The sequence below is a fragment of the Triturus cristatus genome, chromosome 2_2, assembly GCF_964204655.1.
Source record: "Triturus cristatus chromosome 2_2, aTriCri1.1, whole genome shotgun sequence".
In the NCBI taxonomy this organism is placed as follows: domain Eukaryota; kingdom Metazoa; phylum Chordata; class Amphibia; order Caudata; family Salamandridae; genus Triturus; species Triturus cristatus.
In genome coordinates this window covers 1,018,433,821-1,018,458,576 of record NC_140582.1, presented here as the reverse complement: position 1 = coordinate 1,018,458,576, position 24,756 = coordinate 1,018,433,821, and the positions used below count along the sequence as shown (strand labels likewise).

Here is a 24,756-nt window from a genome sequence, read left to right as displayed (position 1 = left end):
ACATCTTTTCTCCTTTTTTCCAGCAAGGGGCGGCAGAAGTATTGTTCTTGTTCCATGGATGGCTAGGACAGGTACTGGTTGTCTGTAAGAAGGCCCAAATTCCTTCTTGCCGCGATCTTCTCTCTTGACTAGATCACCAAGCTTTGGGATCCAGACAGGCCTTGCTGGGATGGCTGGATTTTCCCCAGTGGTGGTTGGCTTCAGGAACACGTTGCTTTGTTTCGATCTTAGTTCATTTAAGCCCTGTAAAACAGCCAAACGATCTTTGATATCAAATGGTTTATTTTCCACCTCTGTGCCTTTACATTCGAGATCTGGAACCCACGTTCTTGTTCCAAATAGGACCTCATATGGAGTAACCCCCCCCCCCTAGAGAACTTCTTGGCAAATTGTTTAGTGAGCGTTGGACCCCATAAAGATGTTTGACCCACCCATCACCCAAACCTAATATCCTAGCTGTTAAAGACTGCTTTATGTCCCGGTTTTTCCTTTCCTCAACGGAATTTCCCTCAGGATGGAATGGAGAGGAGTACCGCAATGCAACGCCCAAACTGGCCATGGCTTCTTTGTAAGCTTGAGAGCTAAACGCAGGGCCCTGTTCAGAATGTAGTGTGCCAATTGCGTATGTGTCGATAAAGACTTGCAAATCTTTTAAAACAGTTCGAGCGTCAGCCGAGCACTGAGGCCACATCCATAGGAACCTTGAACACAAATCCACTGTGACCATGATATATTTATAGTTACCATCCCTTTGCAAGGAACCATAGTGATCCTGGTAAACACAATCTAATGGTTTATCTGAAATTAACAGGGGTGTCTGCGCAGGACGTTTCACTGTAGAGACTTTCATCTGTTGGCATATTTCACATTCCAAAACATAGTTCTTGGTGTGTTTCCTAATGCCGGGCCACCAATTTCTCTGTTTTAATAACGATACTGTGGTAGAAACACCTGCATGGGCAGAGGCTATCCCTTCATGTGCTGCTAGGATTAGTCCTAATCTACGTTCCATGTTTGGAATTACCCTATCCCCCACTCCAGGGATTCGAGCAAACAGAACGTTGTTCGCATCAATTATATGCGAGTATTTGAGTGGACATTTTTTAGGTAGCGCTGCACCACTGCCTTTGCTTGAAGCATTGACAGCCAACAATATCTCACTGTCTATTCTCGTTTTTGAACGAGTGATCGCAGTTCAGAAACCGTTTGCACTGCCCCCTTCACGGCTTCGTCAGCCAATGAACTCCCTACAACGTGAACGCCATCACGTTGATGACTCAGCGTGTCTACCACGTGGGTGTTTTATAGTCCGTTTGCAACTGAACTACTTGTTCCCAAAGCGTTTTATGCTTGATTGTGCCACCTTTTGCATCTTTGAAACCATTTTGAAGCCAATTCTGTAAATATTCATTGTATGATTGAACACAGTAAAAAGAATCGCACACTATAAGTGTGGGGAATTCGCAATACATATTTTCAAGTGCCAATTTGAATGCTTGTTGTTCAGCTCGCTGAGCTGTACAATCTCCTGGAGATTGTGGTTTAGTGACCATTGGTCGAAATTTACCATTGCGCATGTGACCTTTAACGATTGCTCACGCTGCACTGTAAGCTTGCTTACATCTCGTAGCGGGTTGTGCTGATCCGTCAGTATAAATTATAAATTCGTACTGATCAAGAGGGAGAATCTCAATAGGCAGAGTACATTCATGTTCATATTGCAGGAATGCTTGTGTTTTTAAATAAGGTTAAAAAACATATTAAACATCCGTTGCAGCAAGAGAATTAACCCATTATATCCATCTTGGATGTAAAGCTTTTCATTTGGAATGCTCGCTTTTGTAACTGCCTCTAAGGCTGGTACCGGAGTCACGACAATAATGCGTTTCCCCTGAGCTAGACCTCTTTCTTTCGCTACAGTGGTTTGAACTGCTGTCAGAATTTTTTCTGTCGAAGTGAAGCACATTTCTGCTTCTGTATACAAATGTGATTTGTATTCAATTAGTATTTTTTCACCTTCATTAAAAGTTAAGTAGGTGAATCCGCATTGACCCGAAATTATTCGGATCACTAAATTGCGTGTATTTACACGTGTTTGTAAGTGATTTCTTGCTAACATGTCAGCTTGAAGTGAATGCAGGATATCTGTGTGTTCCTGTGTCCAATTTTTGGTTTTGAAATCAGGTTTGATTAATTCGTAGAGAGGTTTAACCCTTTCTGCGTAATTTAGAATGTAAGTTCTTCCAAAATATAGCACCTGTGCTTCTTTCAAGAACAGACTAATTTGGGCGTTCATGATTTGTTCTGTAATTTTCACAGGGAGGGGTAGTCTAGAGATGGGTCTAAAGTTATTGGAGTCTTTAGGATCTAGACTCGTTTTTTTTAGCAGGGGTAGTATGGATGCACTTTTCCATGTTTTGGGGAAATACCCTTCCGCAAACATAGCATTAATGATAGCCGTCAAAGTCTGTGAGACTTGCTCGGGTGCTAGTTTCAGTGTAGAGAGTGGGCACGGATCAGATGGTGAGCCAGATTTCGCTGTCATAAGAAGCTTAAAAATACCTGAGACAGTAACTGGGGCAAATTTATAAAACTGTGGCAAGGTGCTTTTTTCTAGCTTAGGATCTGCTGCGGTGGCCTAGGATGTCTTAGTTGTAGAGCCTGTGAAAGTAGAGAAAATAGCTTCGACTTTGTTAAAGGAAAAATCTGCTATCTTATCACACAGTTCTTGGCTAGCTGTAATAGGAGGGGGGCTGGATGTGCTAATGCAGTAACCGTTTTAAATAGTTCTTTGGTTGAGTTCTTTGTAGAATTGATTTTATTAGCAAAAAACTCTTGTTTTGTTTTTTGAACCAACTGCTTATACTGAGCTAAAGCTTAGTTTGTATTCACTGGTTTCTTAATACATCGGTCAGGCAGAGTCAACTCAAATAACACCGCCTTGTGGTCCGACCATACCACTGGGAGAAGGTGCGTGAATACCAGCTGCGCGTTATTAGAGAATATGCCATCTAATGTGTGTACAGCCTTGTGTGTGGCACCTTTGACCAGTTGCTTTAACTCAGCACTACTCATTAGGTCTAACAGGCTTGATGTATCTGGATCGTTATGAGCTTCCAAGTGGAAGTTGAAATCCCCTAATATAGTGTATGAGCAAGCACCTAGTTAATTTTCCAACCAGCTACCAGCTTGTGTTATAAACTGGTTTCTAGGGCCCGGTGGCCTATAGATGAGGGTGACTCTAAAAGTCTGATGGTGTGAAAGATAAAAGCAAAAATCCAGCACTTCGCATTCAACGTTAGATGAGCAGATAAAAGACACGTTTAATGACTTTTAGTATATCACTGCTAAACTACCACCTTTTTTAAGAGGCCTCTTTAAAGTATGGCGAAGGTATCCCGGAGGTGTGGCTTTGACCAAATCCGGACCAGAAGCATCGTCCATCCATGACTCAGTAATAAAAGCGATGCTGGTTTCTTCTTCCTCAATTAAAGAGGCATAGTCGATACTGTGTTCAACTAAGGATCTTGCATTGAGAAGGACACATTTACAGTCATTTTTTCCTGCGTGTCCTTTTCTGTCTCTAAGTGTATTTTGTGTAGTTGTAGCCTGCTGGAACATGAGAGCCAGTAATTTCGTCCTACACCCAGGGCAGATTATGTGAGCGTGTGGTGATTCAGTACCGGGTTGAATACATGTACACTTAGAGTTAGGCTCGATGCCATTAAAACTGTGCAGCATGCTACTAGAGTAGAAGTGAGACCTAGGGTTATTTGTATCTAAATGGGCAGGGGGGCTGGCGCTGTGCGTGGGCCGTGCGCGGACGGGCGCAGACGTGCTTGCCTTAGGGGCGCTTTCAGCATGCCAGCGGCTCGCTCGCGCCAGCTTCTGCTTAAGTAGGTAAGTGGAGAACGACAAGCCCACTACCCTGCCTCCTCTTCCCAAAATGGCGGTCTCACGCTGCCAATGCAGACCCCGGGAGTGAGGCTTTGGTGCAAAGTGCATGTGCAAATGTCACAATTATTCAGTTTTTAAAAGCAGTGTTGAGCAAGTTCATCAATTAAAATGACTAGAAGAACAACAGGTGAAATACCAGTACGTTGGTCGCTCCCGGCTCAAGCCTCAGGAGGACATCAGTCTGCGTGCTTGCTCCAGCTTCTGCTTAAGTAGGGAAGTGGAGAATGACTAGCCTGCTACCCTGCCTCCTCCTCCCAAAATGGCGGTCTTGCGCTGTCAATGCGGACCCCGGGAGTGAAGCTTCAGTGCAAAGTGCAATGTGCAAATGTCTCAATTATTCAGTGCAAATCAATCTTGACCCTGCGTCCAATAGGAAAAGTCCAGCCCGAACTGCCAGGCCAGGTCCTCCCTGGACTGGAAACAAGGATCCTAGGACCAGTTTCGGGCTTTCAGCCTTCAACAGCCAGGATAGCTTGACTCCAGGAAGCACAAAGAGGATTGATGCATGAGCTCTGATAGCTCAGATTAACAGTAGCAGATACTGCAGGACGTGACCCATACATTGGAGGTTGAACCACCTCCATCTTCATGCACACAGGAGTCAGGCACAGTAATAATGAAGTTCACCCTAAGAGTGTCAGAGGGGGACAGGACAGCTCCATAACAAGCTGGCCACTTCTACGCCCATGTTCACTATCTATGGGATGTGCCTTTTGGCAACATAAAAGGGCATAGCTGCCTCTTCCTCCTGCACCTGTCCCCAAAATATTGCTTATTCATAGCCTCAGACATTTTCTGTGGAGCTGCCTGATTCTGTCATGGCACTCCTGTTAGAAATTGGGTCATTCATTTATATTAAATAAAAACACCCTGGTAAGATTTTAACACAGTTCTTAGTGAATCTTTGTTCACCCTCTCATAGCTGCTGCACAAGCAGCAGGCCATCCACCTGAGAATTGTGTGCTAAGTTCAAGCAGTACCAACAGTTTTAAATTCAAGAAAACAACACTTCAAAAGTACCAAACTAATGTAGAAAAACAGAGAACAATGCAATGAGGAAAAACTACACTACAAGGGTGCCTGCGTTTTAAGGTTGTTTTTGTGCAGGCATTTTCATCTTTCTATGTGTGCTGCAGATTGCACATATAGAGGAAATAATGAGGGAAAAAAGATTTTCTCCTCGTTACATAATCCTTGGGAGTGGTAACGATTTCATGTAATCCCACGTTTCCAAACCTGTGTAAATCTTGGATTGCATGAAATCCATGGGTGGGTGTAAGGGAACTCCCATGTTCCATCCATAGCATGCCTCCCAGAATGAAGTTTAACACAATGCAGTGCGAGCGCCTGCATTGCGTTACATTTTTTTACAAAGCCACGCAAGTGGGCGCAAATCGCCCCTTGCATGTCTTTGTAAATATTTGCTGGAATTTTGCATCATGGATGCGCCACAAAAGTGGTGCAACCATGACTAAAATGTTTGTAAATCTGGCCCTCAGTTCAAATTTGAAGGGGACCTGGATGTAATTTGGGCTAACCTTGATAAAGCGGAGGTTGGGTATGCCAAGTGAGTCACTTTGGCCAAGGTTTTTACATTTGGGCTTGTACCATTGGAGTGTACTGTTTGGAGCTCAACGTCTACCGCCAGGACAAAGTCCAATGCTAGAACTAGCAAGGGTCCTTTAGATATGTCTTCATCTAGCTCCTGCCTAGGCAGTTGTTGTTTGCACCAAAAGCTCAGAGCAGGAAAAAACTGGATTTCATAGCAGCTGAGATCATTGTGCTACTCGGATAGATTTGCCATCTTGCCCAGGCCCAAGATTTTGCCTTTGGACCGTGCTACTTTTTTGATTCTCAGACTCCACCACCAGGGCAAGGCTGGAAGTTGTAGATAGACAGAGCTTCAAAAGGCCGAATACCTGTACAGCAAAGATCTTCTGAAGCAATTTTCAGCTAGATGAACCTGGTTTTCTTTCCCACTTGCACCATATCCCAGTCCTTCTGAAGTCCCACTTTTCTCACATTGTTGGTAAAGTACCTCCTGGTCACTACTGCATGCCTGGGATGCTCAAGACACTGACCAGCCAGGCCCCCTGGAGGGTCCAGTGCTTCAGGTGTCTTCTTCCATCCATCAGGCAGTGTCTTATTCTTGAAAGCTGTTTTTCTCCCAAGTTCAGGAATATTCTAAGGAGGTGGTCCTGATGTGTAGTTATATCCTGTGCACTCTAGAGATACCTTCACCTAATCCTAACTAATTTCTAGCAAGTCACTCACTTCCTTTTTTAACACTCCTCTCCCATTTCACTGCAAATCTTCCCATAAGCCCTAAATTAAGATGACTTCCTCCAGGCTCCACCTTGAGAGGTTTCCTCTTGTATCTCTTGAGTTAAATTTAGTTATATGACCCATGTTCTTTATGTTGTGGGAAAACAAAAATGAACGTGTTAACTCATTTCATCCCCACTGTTAGCAAAATAAAGGTAACTAACTACGGTATTCTTCCTTTTCTATTGTAGCAACTGCCATTTGGCACCCATCTTGTAGGCAGGCAGCCAAAGCAGAAGAGCGAAGTAAGGTGAGTGAATTTTTAAAATTTCTATTTCTTGAACATTTAAATGTTTGACACAATTGTTCTGTTTAATTTAATGTTATTTTATTTTATTTCTACTTCTTGAACATGTAATTCCCTGACTTTCCAGATTTTGCAGTGAAAATCCAATGAAAATGTTATAACGATTCTCCAGATATATAAACCTGGGGGTTCAGATATTAAACCCTGGGGATGTTATGTTATGTGAATTTGCGGAGAGCGGGTAATCACCTGTTAGGGGATCTAGGCATAGAGTCATAGACTCTAGTATTTTCTAATTTGCTCTGTGGGGCATTACAATGTAATTGTTTACCTCCACTTGCTGTTGGGGGTGTGCTGGAGTTTGGAATAGTATAATGTACTATTCCAACTCCAGGAGTGAGATGGGTCTGTAGCTGCTGAAGGTGTTGGGGTCCGCGGTTGGTTTCTTCAATAGGACAATGACTTTTGCATTTTTCCAGCAAGATGGGAAGGTGGTGGTGTTTCTGGAGGTGTTGTTGATAGCGAGGAGCACAGGGGAGATAATGGTTCTTCCAAGTTTGTATATAAAGTGGGGCCATGGGTCTGAGGAGGCTCCTGAGTGGATGGTATTTCTTCAGGATGATGATTTCTTTGTTTGAGAGGGGCTTCCAGTTACTTAGCTGCTGTTTAGCAATGAAGGAGGTGTCCGGCTGGTCTGGGGAGTTCGTATCGGTATGCTATGGGTTGAATGCGTTGTGGATCTGGGCAATCTTCTGTTCAAAAATGTTTGAGAGGTTGTTGTAGATTTGGTGATATGGGATGATGTGATTGTTGGCAGCTGCAGGATTGGAGAACTCCTTGATGATGGTGAAGAGTTATTTGCCTTTCTTGAAGTTGGCTTTGAGTCTGAGAGTTAGGGCCTTTCTCTTTACATCTCGTAGTTGCTGGTGGTAAATGTTGAGGGCGGCTTTGTATGTGGATCTTGCAGTGGGGTTTCCATTTTCTCTCAAGTTGTTTTCAGTCGCGCTTGGAGTTCCTGTGGTTGTTTGTGTAGCAGCTGGGTCGTTTGTTGTTTTTGTAGGTCTTGTTTCTGGTGGGAGCGGTATAGTTGGTGCAGTTGGGGAATAATTCATTGAAGAGCTTGGTGTTTACATTGAGGTTCCCGGTGTGGTTGGGTGGGCATTCCTGTAGGGTCTTGGTCCAGTTTTCGTCAGATATTTAACTCCAGTGTCTTGATGGTGCTTTGGGTTTTTCTGACGGGGTGGCTTGGTGGGCGGGTTTCTTGAAATGTATGATGTAGTGGTCAGACATGTGAGTGGGGTCGTGTGGCTGATGGTGACCCTGTTGGAAGAGAAAATAGGGTTGAGGGTGTGGCCTGCTGTGTGAGTTGGTCCTTGAACAAACCATGCGAGTCTGAGGTTTCTGAGGCTTTTAAGAAGGGCAGTGGAGGTAGGGTCTTTGGTGTCTTCCAGGTCAAAATTGTGGTCCCGGAGGAGGATGTAGTTAGTTGATCTGATGAAGTCTACAATGTGGGTGCAGAATTCCGTTGGGGGGGCCAGGGGCGGTAGGTGAGGGTTCTCTTAAGGGTGGCATTGTAGTCCATTCGTATTTTGAAGTGGAGGTGTTGCATGAGTCTGAGCCCGTGGAGGTAGTGCAGTCACTTGTGTTTTGTAGATGATGGGGACTCCTCCACCTGGTTTGTGAGTTTGGTCCTGGTGTATGAATGAATGCATGAATGAATAAATACGTTTATTGTGTGATTACTTAAAACCATTACAATATACAAATTTAAAAAAACATATATTGCGCAAGATGATGGTCAAATTTAAAATAAAAGTTAGAAACTGAGCCAGTCTTTAACATCATGCCGGTGAGAGGATATGTAAGCAGCCGGTGCTGACTTTATGATTAAGAATAAAGACATAAAAATCAATACTGTCCATTAGTGATATTGGATGCTCTAAGAAGGAGTAGCTCTCAAAGGGTGGTGTTCATTGTGTGGTGAGACTCATGAGGTTGTTAGTCGCTCTCTGTCTGTGCCATTTTGTCTTTCAGGAGTGAGCGTATTTGGTATATAAATTTGCCCAAATTGGCCATGTTCTTCACTGTGTCCAGGGTGTGGAGCTGGCAGATGGCGTCCTTTGCTGTGCGAGTGCCCAGTTGGAAAAGTAATGGATTCAGCGGACTTCTCGCAAGGATGGGAAGCATAGCAATATGTTTTGTTGTTGCATAAACGACACTCTGTTATGTCTGTGAGTGCTTTCCAGATTGGATGTAGTTCTTTTAAAGGTGGCGGATGTAGTCTTGCGGCTAAGATCTGATTTAGTGGCTGCCTCCCCAGGGTCTGCATGAGCTAGGACTTGGTTTTTTGTAGTATTTGTGGAAGACCTAGGGTTTTGTGAAAGTCCATGACTGCAAGGAATTCCATGTCTAAAGTGAGAGAACGAAGCGCAGTTGCTGTTTTATTGATAATTTGATGGCTGTGTAATCAGTTATGCTTGAATCCCAATTCTTGATGGCTAGTTGCAGCAGTTCCTTTGCAGTTGAAATTTTGGCAGACCAAGGATTGTTTGGTTTTGTAAAAATAGTTTTTCTGAGACCCTTCATGGAGTTGTCTTGGGCCACAGTTGCTAGATAGGAGTATTTTACTAAGGTGGCCAACCCTTCTAATTTTTGTTGAATGAGGTCACATTCAAGGCCGATCAATGTGTTTCTTGTACAAGGTGGCAGACAAAATATTTTTTTGTACGCTGCGCATTGTATTTTCTCTAGATCTTCGGCAAGCATTCCCAGGAATGCCTACTGGCCATAGTTGGGTGATGGTAGAAGTTTGGCCACCAGTGCCCATCTTTCATTTCAACCGCATTTTTTGTAGATGGAGCAACAGACGGGTAGTCTCATTTAGCCAAGCACCTACATAATTGTAATTCTCTACACAGTCCAGGCTCAAAGTACCCAGGTGCCACTTAGTGAGCTTTTTCTTTGGGTGGCTGCCGAAGATCACAATTTAGATTTGCTCGCATTGGCTGCCAGCACGTTCTTTTGGTGTTGTATTCAGACAAGTGCTGAGAGCTTTTTGGAAACCTATTTTTGTGTGGTCCAGAAGAACTAGATCATCGGCGTACTGCATCAGGTGGATTATTTTGTTTCGAATTTTGGAGTGGCGAGGGAGGCCCCATGCAGTGCCGGGCCCAAGACGGCAGTGTACATATTGAATAGTACAGGTGCCAGGACACAACTCTGCTTTAGCGCCCGATATGTGTCAATTGTTTTCCTTGGCAGACTCCCTGGAGAGTTTGATTCTTACCCAGGTTCTCATGTACAGTGATCTAATAACACGCAGTAGTTTCGGGCAGATGTTCCACCCCACTAGTTTTCGCCAACGGATGTTAGACTACCCCGTCAAAGGATGCTGAGTAGTCAATGAAGCAGGTGAAAACAGGGGGGGGGGGCGCTACGGGCTACTGCTTGTTGGGCTAAGTATGACAGGACTGTGATGTTGTCAACAGTTGAGCCCCCTGGTCTAAACCCGGTCTGGTAGAATGGCAAAAGACCTTCAGTGTGTATCCAGTCTGCTACTTTCTGCAGGAGTGTACTTGCATAGGCCTTTCTCTCGATGTCCAGCAATGCGATCATCCGATAGTTCTTTGCATCAGTGTTTGCACCTTTTTTGAAAATTGGTTGCAGCAGTGAACCCCTGTAAGAATCTGTAATGTCCTCCGGAAGCCTGCATTCCACGTACAGCGTTGAAAGGTTTGAAGACCACACATTTATATTCTCCCTGAAGTGGGAGCCGGGCAGGCCATTGGGGCCTGGGGCTCCATTTTTTTGGATCCTTTTTAAGACAGTACGTACTACTGCCTCGCTTGGAGCTATGGGTTCCACGGGGGGCCTGCGGAGCTTGACTCTAGTATTTTCTAATTTGCTCTGTGGGGCATGTTCATTTATGCAGATGAATTTCTGATCGCTAGTGTATAATGACTTCATGTGCACTACCCAGGTCTCCGCTGACACCGAGTTCCCTTTGTTGGAGGATCCATGAATTTGATTGTTTAGGTATTGCCAAAATTGTTGAGTCTTGTTCAGTGCCAGCATTTCAAAGATCTCTATCCATTTCTCCTCAGTGACCTCCCATTTTAGTTTCCAGACGAGCTGCGTGTTTATCTTTGCTGCTGATTTTCAGCTGCTTTTTAGTGAATTTGGTTCTTATTTTTTTGTGTGCCCCTTGTTTTATTTTTAGTTGCTGCGTGCTTAGTTTGATCTGTAAAACTGGAACTAAGGTATGGGTTGTTGTGCTTGGTTTGCTGTGGAGGGTGTTTCCTCGGAGCAGCGTGCCCAGTTCTAGTGCGAGATTTTCCCATTCGCCTATAATAGCCGGCTTAATGGTCGGCCAGTCATTACATGTAGCTTTCCATGAGTTGAATTTGTTGATGGTAGTCTGTACCCATTTTATTCTCCTCAAGGGTCTGTGTTGTTCCCCACCGTTTGACTGCCCAAGGTGGCTGAGAGTGTGACGGCGTCCCTCTGTGATCTTTAGGCTCAGCAAAAGGGCTGCATGATCACTTTAGCTCTGAGGGAGCACTTCGTAGCTTAGCATGGTTTTACCTAATCGCTAGCTAAATAGGATGTAGCCAATAGTTGTCTGGTTTATTGTGGGTGGGTGGACTATTCCCGGCTCAGACAATGTAGATCGGAAGTTCCCTGATTCCAAATGGTACATCTGAAGGAGGATGTTAGATCTCCCAGTGCTCCCAGTGACGCTACCTTCGAAATTCCATTCCCCTAGGTGGTGCATATTAAAATCCCCAAGGATAATAATTTCCAAGGACGTGTGTGGTGTTATCAGGATGTCAGCTGGGGGACCTTATCGTTGGGTCCTTGGCCATGGGGATTACAGTATACATTGATTAATAATATGGGTAGTGATCCTTTGACACACTTGAGCCCTTTCAGGATGCTGGCTAGAACCATGTCAGAAGTGTTTTTTATTTCTGTGAAGCACAACTTTAGGGAGTGCTTGATATATATTTCAGATGCCCCCAGAAGGTTTCCCAAACAGATTGTTTTTGATTGCTGGTTTGAAAAATTCAGCGTAACCTGTTAAGGGTTTGGGTGTGTGTAGTATACTGAAAGATGACGAGTCCAAGTAATTTTCCTGAAGGTTTATTAGTTAGCAGGTTACATGGAAAAGAAGAATAAGAGTATAATGAGAGCCCCACCAGGAGCAGCTTCCCTGCTGCTCAGCCCATACACCAACTGACTCAGGCACTCCAACATTCCACATCCCAACATTCTCTCACGCAATCATTCTGGCTGAGCAGCAGGATACCACATATCTCCCTCCTTTACAATGGAAAAGAAGGAAGAACCAAAATACATCAGAAAATAAGCAAGAAAGATAGAGAAAAAATACTCCGGAAAACATGAATTGAAAAGTGGAAAAGTAGGAAACGCAACCAAGAAAAGATGAAAAGAAAACAGTGACTAATGCACCAACACCCTTTCTCACGGAAAGACAAACCCACATCCTCCCTCACATAAATAACAAAACAAACCCATGTACAAAGATATGAAAGCTGGCCAGGCAAACATAACAATATACAAGGGTATAAGCAACAAAGTGAAAGAGAGAAAACCAGAAGTAAATACAGTGAAAGGGTGGAAGACAGCTATATATAGAACAAGCAAAAGGATAGTTGCCTTTGACTCAAGTAAGAGTATGGAGAAAAATCCCCAGAAAGACAGCAAATCCTGGGTATGGCAAAAATAAAAATGCCACACGGAACATTACAATAAGTAAATGCAAAACAGAAATAGGTGTGGGAAGAACCACACAGTACAATACCATACAGAATATAAACTGGTGTGACATAAAATATCACAATAACATACGGTATGGCATAAAATACCATACAGTAAAACACAAGGTATGGCGTAAAGAACTGTGAAAAGAAAGTGTGGAGCACGCCACACGGCAACGTACAGCAAAACTATGCAAGTGGAGGTGTGGATATAACCACACAGTCCTAAAAGGAACTGTAAAACTACTACAAACGCAAGAAGGTATGGGTAGGCACCACACAGTACAATACAATAAATAGCAATGTTACGCAAAGGAAGGTTCCCTAGAAAACAACAGCATGTAAAAGAAAACTTGCATCCTTGTAAAAGAATAATCCTTGTAGCGCAGCAGCTAAAAGTATTGTAAAGCAGAAAATTGAATAAAATGAACAATCCTTGTAGCGCAGCAGGTAAAAGTAATGTAAAGCAGAAAATTGAATAATGATGAACAATCCTTGTAGCGCAGCAGGTTAATCCTTGTAGCGCAGCAGGTCAAAGTATTGTAAAGCAGAAAATTGAATAATGATGAACAATCCTTGTAGCGCAGCAGGTTAATCCTTGTAGCGCAGCAGGTCAAAGTATTGTAAAGCAGAAAATTAGATAATGATGAACAATCCTTGTAGCGCAGCAGGTTAATCCTTGTAGCGCAGCAGGCAAAGTTAAATGAAACTGTTAGAATTGCTTCACATCCAGAGTCATTCCCGGAAAAAAAACTTGAATAAAAGCTCAGCGCAGGAAGGGCAGCAAGTTTAAAACAGTACCTGCAGTGAAATACAACCACGCTTCAGGTAACAGGCAGAGGCACAAAAAAACTTCTTCAGCCTCACAATAACTTTATTGAGGCAAACGAAAATGTGGTTGGCAGGAAACATGGTCGGCAGAGATGTTTAGGCAAATCCAAAATGGCAGCACGCACGGTGACGCTAAGCCGGGAGGCTCACAGCGCATGTGTGCATGCAATCAACCAGAAGCAGCATAGAAAGTGGAAGTAGCGATGAATCCTCAGGAGATGAAGGTGAGTTCGCACGCGCTGGAGGAGACACGCGCACGATTTAAATTTTAAACTTTACTCACAACTGTCAAATTGTAATGGGGCTGGCAGGTAAAAGTAATTCATCATAAAGGTTTTCCTCATCCTAAGCGCACACGAATACAAATGGCATGTTTCCCCGCATCTAACCTCCTCATCGTGCAGCGTTCAGCAAGATGATAAGGCTGCGCATAGTAGCAATAATAACTGCCTTTAACTAGACACAGACTGGCATAACATTGCGCATACGCCTTACTGGTGCAATCCATACAACCAGAGACCAAAAATCGATGTCAGCAGAGTTCCGTATGAAGTCGGTAGATACTAGAGAGTACGTGTAAAAGGAGGTTTCTAATTACACAGCACTCGCTATAATGCAGATCACAGCAGGTCTCTGGGCAACTACGCAGCAAAGCGGAAGGCAGCATAAAGTAGCGGATGGCAGGAACTGTCAGGCAGTAGGAAAGGCCGGCAACAGAACAGACAGGAACTGGCACACTTCAGTTGTGTGCAACCGATGTCGCAGGAAATGGCTGACAGCAGGTCAATAGCAGGCAGGAGGAGCTGGTAGAATAAAGTTGAAACTGGCACGTTTGAGTTGTGGGCGACCGGTGGAAGGTCACTGGTGGGGTTCGTTGGTGCCAGTTAAATTGAAGTGCTCCTCTTAAGTTTCAAAGGAAATCCTTGATCTTGATTGTGGGTTTTTATTCTTCAGCCTCTTCTTTTCAAACTGAAGACACCCCACTCCTGGTACCAAAATGTAGTATACTGAAAGATGACGAGTCCAAGTAATTTTCCATGAAGGTTTATTAGTTAGCAGGTTACATGGAAAAGAAGAATACGAGTATAATGAGAGCCCCACCAGGAGCAGCTTCACTGCTGCTCAGCCCATACACCAACTGACTCAGGCACTCCAGCATTCCACATCCCAACATTCTCTCACGCAATCATTCTGGCTGAGCATCAGGATACCACAATGTGGTTGCCCACATTTCTTCTATGCAGAGGAGGTCTGCCCCTTCGAGGAGCATAGTCGCTGTCGAGCTTTGCAAGTTCTTATTCATGCCTGCAACATTCCATGTCAAGATGTTTAGTATTTGAGTGCTTCCTGCAGTACTGCTGTGGTGGAGGGGATCCTTGCTAGGGGTGGGCCTTAATTTTGTTGGCCAAGTTGGAGGCAGCCCAGCCCCGGTAAGCCAAGTTTGGGGAGGGTGAGTCACAGAGGCTGGCAGCCTTTGTTGGCGGGAGTGACGTGCCTTCCCCCATGCTGGCCATCGACCCTGCACCTGATGTTCATATTTACGTGTTCTAGAGGGATTTCCCCTCGGCTGGTCTCTTTCCGCACACAGGTTGTGGGGGTATTATTGAAGGGTGCATATAGGATGAATGGATACTTTTCCTTTTCGATCGTCTGAATGTCGATCCCCCATTCTGCAAATTGTTATTTTTCTTTGAGCGCACATGCTGATATGCTGATGTCGCGCCAAGTTGTAATGGTTTGTTTCTTTCTAGGCTGCGAGGTCAGAGTGACAAGTTGCACCCTGATAATGTCCCTGCTGGTGATATGAGACATCGGCTGAATGTTTTGTAAGAGTTTGAGAAAGTTAGATCTGTTGAGAACATCAGTATTGCCTTTCGATATGTACAATGGAGTCATGCTCGTCTTTGACGGTTGACCGCCCCCTAGAGCTGAGATGTTTGGCCAGAGGATGGAGTCTCTATAAGGGCCCCTTTGGGTTGATGGAATTGTGGGGGCATATGTGTAAGTACTACATCGGTCTTGTGAGTACCCTGAAGTGCTAGGTTCTGTCCCTTGTACAGGTCTTGTTGGTTCTATTTCGATGGAGACTGTGTCAGGCCGATGGGGCTGTTCTATTGAGCTTTCGTTGATGATAATACTTTGTTGGTTTATTTCCAGCCTTCGAGCATTGTGTGCTCTGTTGGATTTTTATGCAGATTCCTGGTTTATAGGGCTTTTCCTGTTCACGGAGGCTCCCCCTATGTCGTCAACCACCACAAATGCTTCCTTGGTTTTTGTTGTTGACAGGCCTACGTGAGTATCGGGCGAGCTGATTGGACGTGGATTGGAATCCCACGGAGTGCTGGCTGGAGTGCTGGCTTGAAGTTGCTGTGCCTGTTCACTCACCAGTGTGCACAGTTGATTGTCTTGGGCTTTTTTGTCCCATGAATGGCCTATTTAAATATTGGCTTTATGAGGCTTTTCGATCCGGGCCTCTACTGTTATATCCCCTTGCGTGGTGGTCGCTGTCTGTGCGAAGAAGGCCCCCATAGTGGCCTGCGCGTATGTATGTACTGTGTTTGTTTCTGAAGCTGGAGCGCCCGATTCTGGGGCAGCCTGAGGGTGTGCAATATTGGAAAGAGAGGTGGGCTGTTTCCTACATTGGTGGATGTCTTTGATGGTTCTTTTTTACCTGCCATATTGATTGATTTGTGCCAAGGAGTTTTTGTTGGTTGTCGCTTTAAATGCTTTTGTTGTTTTTTAAGGCGTTCCTTCTCTCTCCGTGTCATTGTCAGTGCTGTTTGATGCACACCCTGCACCCCTGGATTATTAGGCTCAGCGATCACTGTTTGGTTACTGTGTCCTATCATTGGCTCAGAGCGTGATGGGGGGGTTGCTTTGGCTATTATCTGCTGGTGGAGTTGGCTAGATGGGGGATCAATGTCCCTTCTGGCTTCTGTGAGTTCATTTGTGCTGTTCGCCGAGATCTGGGGACCTGGACAGGTTTTAATTGAGTTTTAGCTCCTCCACCAGCGAGGTAAGTACCCTATGAAGGGATGCCAATGTGCGCACCAGCATTCCCGTGGTGGGGTTGTGCTGCTGCTGACTGCAGCAATCCTGTCTACTTTCTTGGCCATGTCAGCCATTGTGAGTGCCATTATTTGAAGGGTTTTCATCTGCATTTCAAGTTTCTCCGACTGCCATGTTAAAGCATTTATGGCAGCACACAAGGAAGTGTTGACTAACCTTAGCAGACTGTCTTGCACACATGAAAGTTCAAACGGTAAGAAGGAGGATGATCTGTGTAGAGAGTAGCTTAGCTCTGGCTCAGAGAGGGAGTCTAAGGTGATACATGAGCCCTTGTTGCACTTGTGCTTGTTTGAGACCTAGTGTGGCTCTGCCCATGTAGCTTTCTTTTGTGTGCACGAAATGTTTGAGATCAGTTTTGAAGTGTTGAGTGGACTGTTGGTGTAGTCTAGTATCTCTTGGCCTTTGCTTTGTGTACACAAGATGTCGGAGATAGGTTGTGAAGTGTCAAGTGGGTTGGTGCTTAGGCCTGGGCTAAATTTCCGTTCTGCTCGCGGAAATTGCGATAATTTGACATTTTCGCGTTCCGCGGAGAGCGCGAAAATGTCAAAATTTCCACATTCCACAGCTTAGCGATAATTTGTTTCTTGCTCGCGCTGTAAAAGAATACATTCTTGCACGCGATCGCCTTACCTGAATTCCCGCGTTCGCGACATGTTTTCCCGATCCAGTCGCGTTCTCCACGAGATGTTGGATTGTTGGTAGCCATTTGCGCTGTCTCGCGACAGTTCGCGCCTGCAGTAATGTCATTGGTCGCGCGATCACGTCTTTCTTCTCGCGATCATGCACCGCGAGAAGAATGTAAACAAGATGGCCGCGCCCGCGAGCAACCGCATGGGTAAGTTTGCAAGCCGCGACCACGCAGAAAATACCGCGAACGGGCGGGAAAAGAACTTCTGCATCTTTGTGATATTTCTGCGTGTTTGCGGAGATTTTTTACATTTTCGCGATCATTTGCGAAAGTCACTTTCGCAAATTCCGCCCACCCCTATTGGTGCTGTCATCTAGTATCTCTAGGGCAATGGCTATAGAGGGAGCTTCCTTGTTGATTTATTTCCTGAGTTGTGGGGCGCTCGGTTATTGAACCTTGATGCATTCCCAGGTTGTGGCAAGAGTGGGACCTTTTCTTTTCCCGGCTTCTTTGGAGTGACTGGGCACCATATGTGTAATGGTTGGGTGAGATGATTCTATTCCCGTAGATGCAAAGGCTGGACCTGTGCCAGAATCACTGCCTGTGCCAGTCGCAGTATGTGGTCTTTGCTCTTTTGTGGTTGAAAAGGCATCTGTGCCAGTATCTTTGAGATCCTGGGTGTCCTGGCTTGAGGCATCAGGGCATCTCTCTGTAAGAGAAGGCACCACCTTTGCGACCCCTGGCTTCAAAGGTGGCAAAATCAGTGCCAAGAAGATAGGGTCAGCTTCACCCTTCTTTTTTGAGCTCATTTTTAATTACACTGAGTGAACAATTGTATAATATTCACTATTAGTGTAATAAAAACCGGTGCATCAGGTAAGTAATACATGTTTTTAAAGATATATTGTGTGCATGCTTGTGGGTGAGAGTGTGAGAGAGGGAGGGTTTATGTGCAAGCATGTGTGTATGTGAGCATGTGTGAGTGAGAGCATGTGTGTGTGAGTGGAAGTGGCAGTCAGTGATAGGAGTGGCAATAAATGAGATTAAATGTCAGTAGGTGAGTATGAGTGAGTCACAGTGAGTGAGAATGATGGAGTGAGGGTAAAAGTGAGTGCTAGTCATTGTGAGTGAGTAGCTGTGAGTTAATCAGTGTAAGAATAAGTGACAATGAGTGGGTTTAAGACTGAGTGCAAGAGAATGAGAATGAATGAGTGCAAGTGAGAATGGTTGAGTAAGAATGAGAAGGCGAGAATGAGTGTGAGTTAATGAATGTAAATTAGCATGAGTGTGAATGTGGTATGCTTTGGCCCTTGCAGAATACTGATGTTGCCATACTTGAGACAATTATTAAAAGAGCGGGACCTGGCCTACTAGAAATAATACTTTATGTATGGGTCATCCATGGCAAAAGGCTGGCACAGACTTACTGGGAGTAATTCTTGGTAAGGGACACCCATGGCAAAATGCTTGCACTACCATGCTTGAAGTGATTCTTGGCAAAAAGGATGACAGCTGTGGCATATAGCAGAGGGGCAACCATGACAAAATGCTGTCCCTATCATACAAGAGGTAAACTATGACATAATGGTCACCTTTGGAACATGGATAACATTAATAGCAAAATTCAAGGACTGGCATATTATATGTAATTGTTGGTATGGGTGCACTTTTGGCTTATAGAGGGCACTCATGCCAATAAAACAAGGTGGCCCTGGCACAATTGATGTTAATCTTGGTAAATGAGGGCACACATAGCACATTTTGGGAAAAAGGGGGTCACCTCCTGTAGTATGTCAGGTTTCATTGGCTCGGCACACCATATATGGATTTATATATCTGTCAAGTGCCCTTTCATAGCCCATGGCTTTTTAGCAGATTTATGTGAAAACTTTAAACTTTAAATTTTAAAATTTACTCACAACTGTCAAATTGTAATGGGGCTGGCAGGTAAAAGTAATTCATCATAAAGGTTTTCCTCATCCTAAGCGCACACGAATACAAATGGCATGTTTCCCCGCATCTAACCTCCTCATAGTGCAGCGTTCAGCAAGATGATAAGGCTGCGCATAGTAGCAATAATAACTGCCTTTAACTAGACACAGACTGGCATAACATTGCGCATACGCCTTACTGGTGCAATCCATACAACCAGAGACCAAAAATCGATGTCAGCAGAGTTCCGTATGAAGTCGGTAGATACTAGAGAGTACGTGTAAAAGGAGGTTTCTAATTACACAGCACTCGCTATAATGCAGATCACAACAGGTCTCTGGGCAACTACGCAGCAAAGCGGAAGGCAGCATAAAGTAGCGGATGGCAGGAACTGTCAGGCAGTAGGAAAGGCCGGCAACAGAACAGACAGGAACTGGCACACTTCAGTTGTGTGCAACCGATGTCGCAGGAAATGGCTGACAGCAGGTCAATAGCAGGCAGGAGGAGCTGGTAGAATAAAGTTGAAACTGGCACATTTGAGTGGTGGGCGACCGGTGGAAGGTCACTGGTGGGGTTCGTTGGTGCCAGTTAAATTGAAGTGCTCCTCTTAAGTTTCAAAGGAAATCCTTGATCTTGATTGTGGGTTTTTATTCTTCAGCCTCTTCTTTTCAAACTGAAGACACCCCACTCCTGGTACCAAAATGTAGTATACTGAAAGATGACGAGTCCAAGTAATTTTCCATGAAGGTTTATTAGTTAGCAGGTTACATGGAAAAGAAGAATAAGAGTATAATGAGAGCCCCACCAGGAGCAGCTTCCCTGCTGCTCAGCCCATACACCAACTGACTCAGGCACTCCAACATTCCACATCCCAACATTCTCTCACGCAATCATTCTGGCTGAGCATCAGGATACCACAATGTGGTTGCCCACATTTCTTCTATGCAGAGGAGGTCTGCCCCTTCGAGGAGCATAGTCGCTGTCGAGCTTTGCAAGTTCTTATTCATGCCTGCAACATTCCATGTCAAGATGTTTAGTATTTGAGTGCTTCCTGCAGTACTGCTGTGGTGGAGGGGATCCTTGCTAGGGGTGGGCCTTAATTTTGTTGGCCAAGTTGGAGGCAGCCCAGCCCCGGTAAGCCAAGTTTGGGGAGGGTGAGTCACAGAGGCTGGCAGCCTTTGTTGGCGGGAGTGACGTGCCTTCCCCCATGCTGGCCATCGACCCTGCACCTGATGTTCATATTTACGTGTTCTAGAGGGATTTCCCCTCGGCTGGTCTCTTTCCGCACACAGGTTGTGGAGGTATTATTGAAGGGTGCATATAGGATGAATGGATACTTTTCCTTTTCGATCGTCTGAATGTCGATCCCCCATTCTGCAAATTGTTATTTTTCTTTGAGCGCACATGCTGATATGCTGATGTCGCGCCAAGTTGTAATGGTTTGTTTCTTTCTAGGCTGCGAGGTCAGAGTGACAAGTTGCACCCTGATAATGTCCCTGCTGGTGATATGAGACATCGGCTGAATGTTTTGTAAGAGTTTGAGAAAGTTAGCTCTGTTGAGAACATCAGTATTGCCTTTCGATATGTACAATGGAGTCATGCTCGTCTTTGACGGTTGACCGCCCCCTAGAGCTGAGATGTTTGGCCAGAGGATGGAGTCTCTATAAGGGCCCCTTTGGGTTGATGGAATTGTGGGGGCATATGTGTAAGTACTACATTGGTCTTGTGAGTACCCTGAAGTGCTAGGTTCTGTCCCTTGTACAGGTCTTGTTGGGTCTATTTCGATGGAGACTGTGTCAGGCCGATGGGGCTGTTCTATTGAGCTTTCGTTGATGATAATACTTTGTTGGTTTATTTCCAGCCTTCGAGCATTGTGTGCTCTGTTGGATTTTTATGCAGATTCCTGGTTTATAGGGCTTTTCCTGTTCACGGAGGCTCCCCCTATGTCGTCAACCACCACAAATGCTTCCTTGGCTTTTGTTGTTGACAGGCCTACGTGAGTATCGGGCGAGCTGATTGGACGTGGATTGGAATCCCACGGAGTGCTGGCTTGAAGTTGCTGTGCCTGTTCACTCACCAGTGTGCACAGTTGATTGTCTTGGGCTTTTTTGTCCCATGAATGGCCTATTTAAATATTGGCTTTATGAGGCTTTTCGATCCGGGCCTCTACTGTTATATCCCCTTGCGTGGTGGTCGCTGTCTGTGCGAAGAAGGCCCCCATAGTGGCCTGCGCGTATGTATGTACTGTGTTTGTTTCTGAAGCTGGAACGCCCGATTCTGGGGCAGCCTGAGGGTGTGCAATATTGGAAAGAGAGGTGGGCTGTTTCCTACATTGGTGGATGTCTTTGATGGTTCTTTTTTACCTGCCATATTGATTGATTTGTGCCAAGGAGTTTTTGTTGGTTGTCGCTTTATATGCTTTTGTTGTTTTTTAAGGCGTTCCTTCTCTCTCCGTGTCATTGGCAGTGCTGTTTGATGCACACCCTGCACCCCTGGATTATTAGGCTCAGAGATCACTGTTTGGTTACTGTGTCCTATCATTGGCTCAGAGCGTGATGGGGGGGTTGCTTTGGCTATTATCTGCTGGTGGAGTTGGCTAGATGGGGGATCAATGTCCCTTCTGGCTTCTGTGAGTTCATTTGTGCTGTTCGCCGAGATCTGGGGACCTGGACAGGTTTTAATAGAGTTTTAGCTCCTCCACCAGCGAGGTAAGTACCCTAGGAAGGGATGCTAATGTGCGCACCAGCATTCCCGTGGTGGGGTTGTGCTGCTGCTGACTGCAGCAATCCTGTCTACTTTCTTGGCCATGTCAGCCATTGTGAGTGCCATTATTTGAAGGGTTTTCATCTGCATTTCAAGTTTCTCCGACTGCCATGTTAAAGCATTTATGGCAGCATACAAGGAAGTGTTGACTAACCTTAGCAGACTGTCTTGCACACATGAAAGTTCAAACGGTAAGAAGGAGGGTGATCTGTGTAGAGAGTAGCTTTGCTCTGGCTCAGAGAGGGAGTCTAAGATGATACATGAGCCCTTGTTGCGCTTGTGTGTTTGAGACCTAGTGTGGCTCTGCCCATGTAGCTTTCTTTTGTGTGCACGAAATGTTGGAGATCAGTTTTGAAGTGTTGAGTGGACTGGTGGTGTAGTCTAGTATCTCTTGGCCTTTGCTTTGTGTACACAAGATGTTGGAGATAGGTTGTGAAGTGTCAAGTGGGTTGGTGGTTAGGCCTGGGGTAAATTTCCGTTCCGCTCGCGGAAATTGTGATAATTTGACATTTTCGCGTTCCGCGGAGAGCGCGAAAATGTCAAAATTTCCACATTCCGCAGCCTAGCGATAATTTGTTTCTTGCTCGCGCTGTAAAATAATACATTCTCGCGCGCGCGTGATCGCCTTACCTGAATCCCCGCGTTCGCGACAAGTTTTCCCGATCCAGTCGCGTTCTCCACGAGATGTTGGATTGTTGGTAGCCATTTGCGCTGTCTCGCGACAGTTCACGCCCGCAGTAATGTCATTGGTCGCGCGATCATGCACCGTGAGAAGAGTGTAAACAAGATGGCCGCGCCCCCGAGCAACCGCATGGGTAAGTTGGCGAGCCGCGACCACGCAGAAAATACCGCGAACGGGCGGGAAAAAAACTTCTGCATCTTCGCGATATTTCCGCGTGTTTACGGAGATTTTTAACATTTTCGCGATAATTTGCGAAAGTCACTTTCGCAAATTCCGCCCACCCCTATTGGTGGTGTCATCTAGTATCTCTAGGGCAATGGCTATAGAGGGAGCTTCCTTGTTGTTTATTTCCTGAGTTATTGAACCTTGATGCATTCCCAGGTTGTGGCAAGAGTGGGACCTTTTCTTTTCCCGGCTTCTTTGGAGTGAATGGGCACCATATGTGTAATGGTTGGGTGAGATGATTCTATTCCCGTAGATGCAAAGGCTGGACCTGTGCCAGAGTCACTGCCTGTGCCAGTGGCAGTATGTGGGCTTTGCTCTTTTGTGGTTGAAAAGGCATCTGTGCCAGTATCTTTGAGATCCTGGGTGTCCTGGCTTGAGGCATCAGGGCATCTCTCTGTAAGAGTGGGATTCCGAGTCCGTGCCCAGCTGCACAGGTCATACATCTTTGGATTGTTAGTCTGGGACACTGCTCCCCTGAATGCGTCTATGCGTGGTGGCATGTCCTCAGAGGCGGATTTTGATTTCTGCCTTGACCTTGCTGCTGCTGGCATGTGCTATTTTTTGTCATTGCAGTAGTGGCGACTTTTATCCAATTCCTGCGTGTGTGGAGGCATGGGGGCAATTGAAGAGGTTCCGCATCCCAAGCAGTGGCCCTGACTGTTGTTTTAATTCCCACTTTGCGTTGGAGATTGAAAGGCGTCTGTGCCACAGCCACGTTTCACACCCAGCTCCTCCATGAGTGTCCCGCCTCACTTTGGCCACACACAGGGAACTCCTAGTGTGGGGCAGCAGTTAGTCCTTCTGAAGATCCTTGCCAACCACATCAGTTTCTATATTGTCTGTGTACCCCTATGTGTCCACTGATGGCAGCCGGCATTGGCCTCTTTGAGAAGTCCTGGAAGACGTAGGCATAGATATAATAGTTAAAATAGCCAAGGTTAGCTGGCTGTCACTCCAATGGGTTTTGCTGGGTGTGCAGAGGGCAGTCTCCGCGCTTGGGATGCACCGCACAACGGGCCTGGCCGGTCTGAACAATGACATACAGTGAGGTGCGTGGGAAATTTATTGAGCTGGGTGAAGATGTGCAGGGATGCAGGGGGTGCGGTTCTTACCAGATGGTGTAGACTGAAGCGAAGAGGGTCCAGGCCCCTAGCTGTAACTGGTCACCTTCTGCCTGCACCAGCCTCTCATCTCTCCTAGCACCTCTCTTTATCACCTCCTTGTCTCTAAACTCCAATGCGGACCTAGCCGGGCTGACTCTGTGGTTCGCCCCGGATTTCTCTCAGCAGGAGCTGACTGCAGCTACTGCACTCACTACCGCAGTCACAGGCAGGCATGCAAGAGACTAATTGGGAGCGCCGTGGGGTGCTGAGGCATGGGGCCCGAGGCACCACTCTGGGCTGTGGTGAACTGGGTTGTCCCGGAGACGCTGTTGTGTAGTTCCTATAAATCTACATAGGATCTGCGCATTTAGACAACATACACTGCGGGGTTGGTGTCCAGACTGATTCCAGACACCCCCACCGGGTATGTTAGCCTGTACACCAGCTAGCTCACAGTGCCACTATAAACCCCTCTTACCAAGGATAGAATAGTTCTTGGCAACTATCGAACATGACAACTCTGTCCCATCAGGGATCGTGGAAACAGTACAGTACTTTACGCTTAGTCACTCGTGCTCTTTGTCTCAGAGAAATACACAGAATAAATGGTGGGGAGGTTTTCAATAAGCATTTATTGAACCATTGTTGTTCTAATGTAAAATAGGTGTGCTGAAACAACCATAAGACAGAAACAGATATAAATGATTGTAAGCACCAACAGAGCAAAAGGATGGTAGGTTCCTACCATAGTACTAAAACAATGAATACAGGCAAGTATATAAATACATGACAGTAATAATGCGTACTCCTACGATGCAACCCTATCTAGATGTAGCTACGTGTACCTAACATGTATGTAGGAGTAGAGCCAAAGCTCCCCTTAGGATAAAGGCAACCCCATTACCTGAATTGGGAGCCTGGGACACCGTCTTGGTCTCGGGATGGACACCCCGCGAGGGATGTTAGACCAGTGCGAGCTGGAGTGTCTGCGTGCAGGAACCTCAGCGTCTTGCGTCAGTGTGTCAGTATGGAAGTCCTTTTCTCCTCTCTCCTCCTCAGCAAAGATATGGCGTTTATGTACTCAAAGTGGTCCCCTCAGGGGATCTACCTTGCTGTGTCATGTTGGACTAGGATGATGGAAGGAATGACCCTTCTACATAGATATTATGCAGGAGATGGTAGTCCTGCTGAGATTCCAAGAATCCTCATGCATA

General features: G+C 45.6%; 1 protein-coding gene across 10 annotated transcripts in view; it reads left to right on the top strand.

Annotated features, from left to right (window-relative positions):
- Positions 1 to 24,756, top strand: part of ABLIM2 (actin binding LIM protein family member 2) — a 918,768-nt gene that overhangs the window by 578,027 nt on the left and 315,985 nt on the right. For all 10 annotated transcript variants that reach the window (XM_085642477.1, XM_085642474.1, XM_085642469.1 and 7 more), the window contains one exon: positions 6,474 to 6,532. In XM_085642477.1, the coding sequence (XP_085498603.1) occupies positions 6,474 to 6,532 (59 nt within the window). The remainder of the gene's footprint in view (positions 1 to 6,473; positions 6,533 to 24,756) is intronic.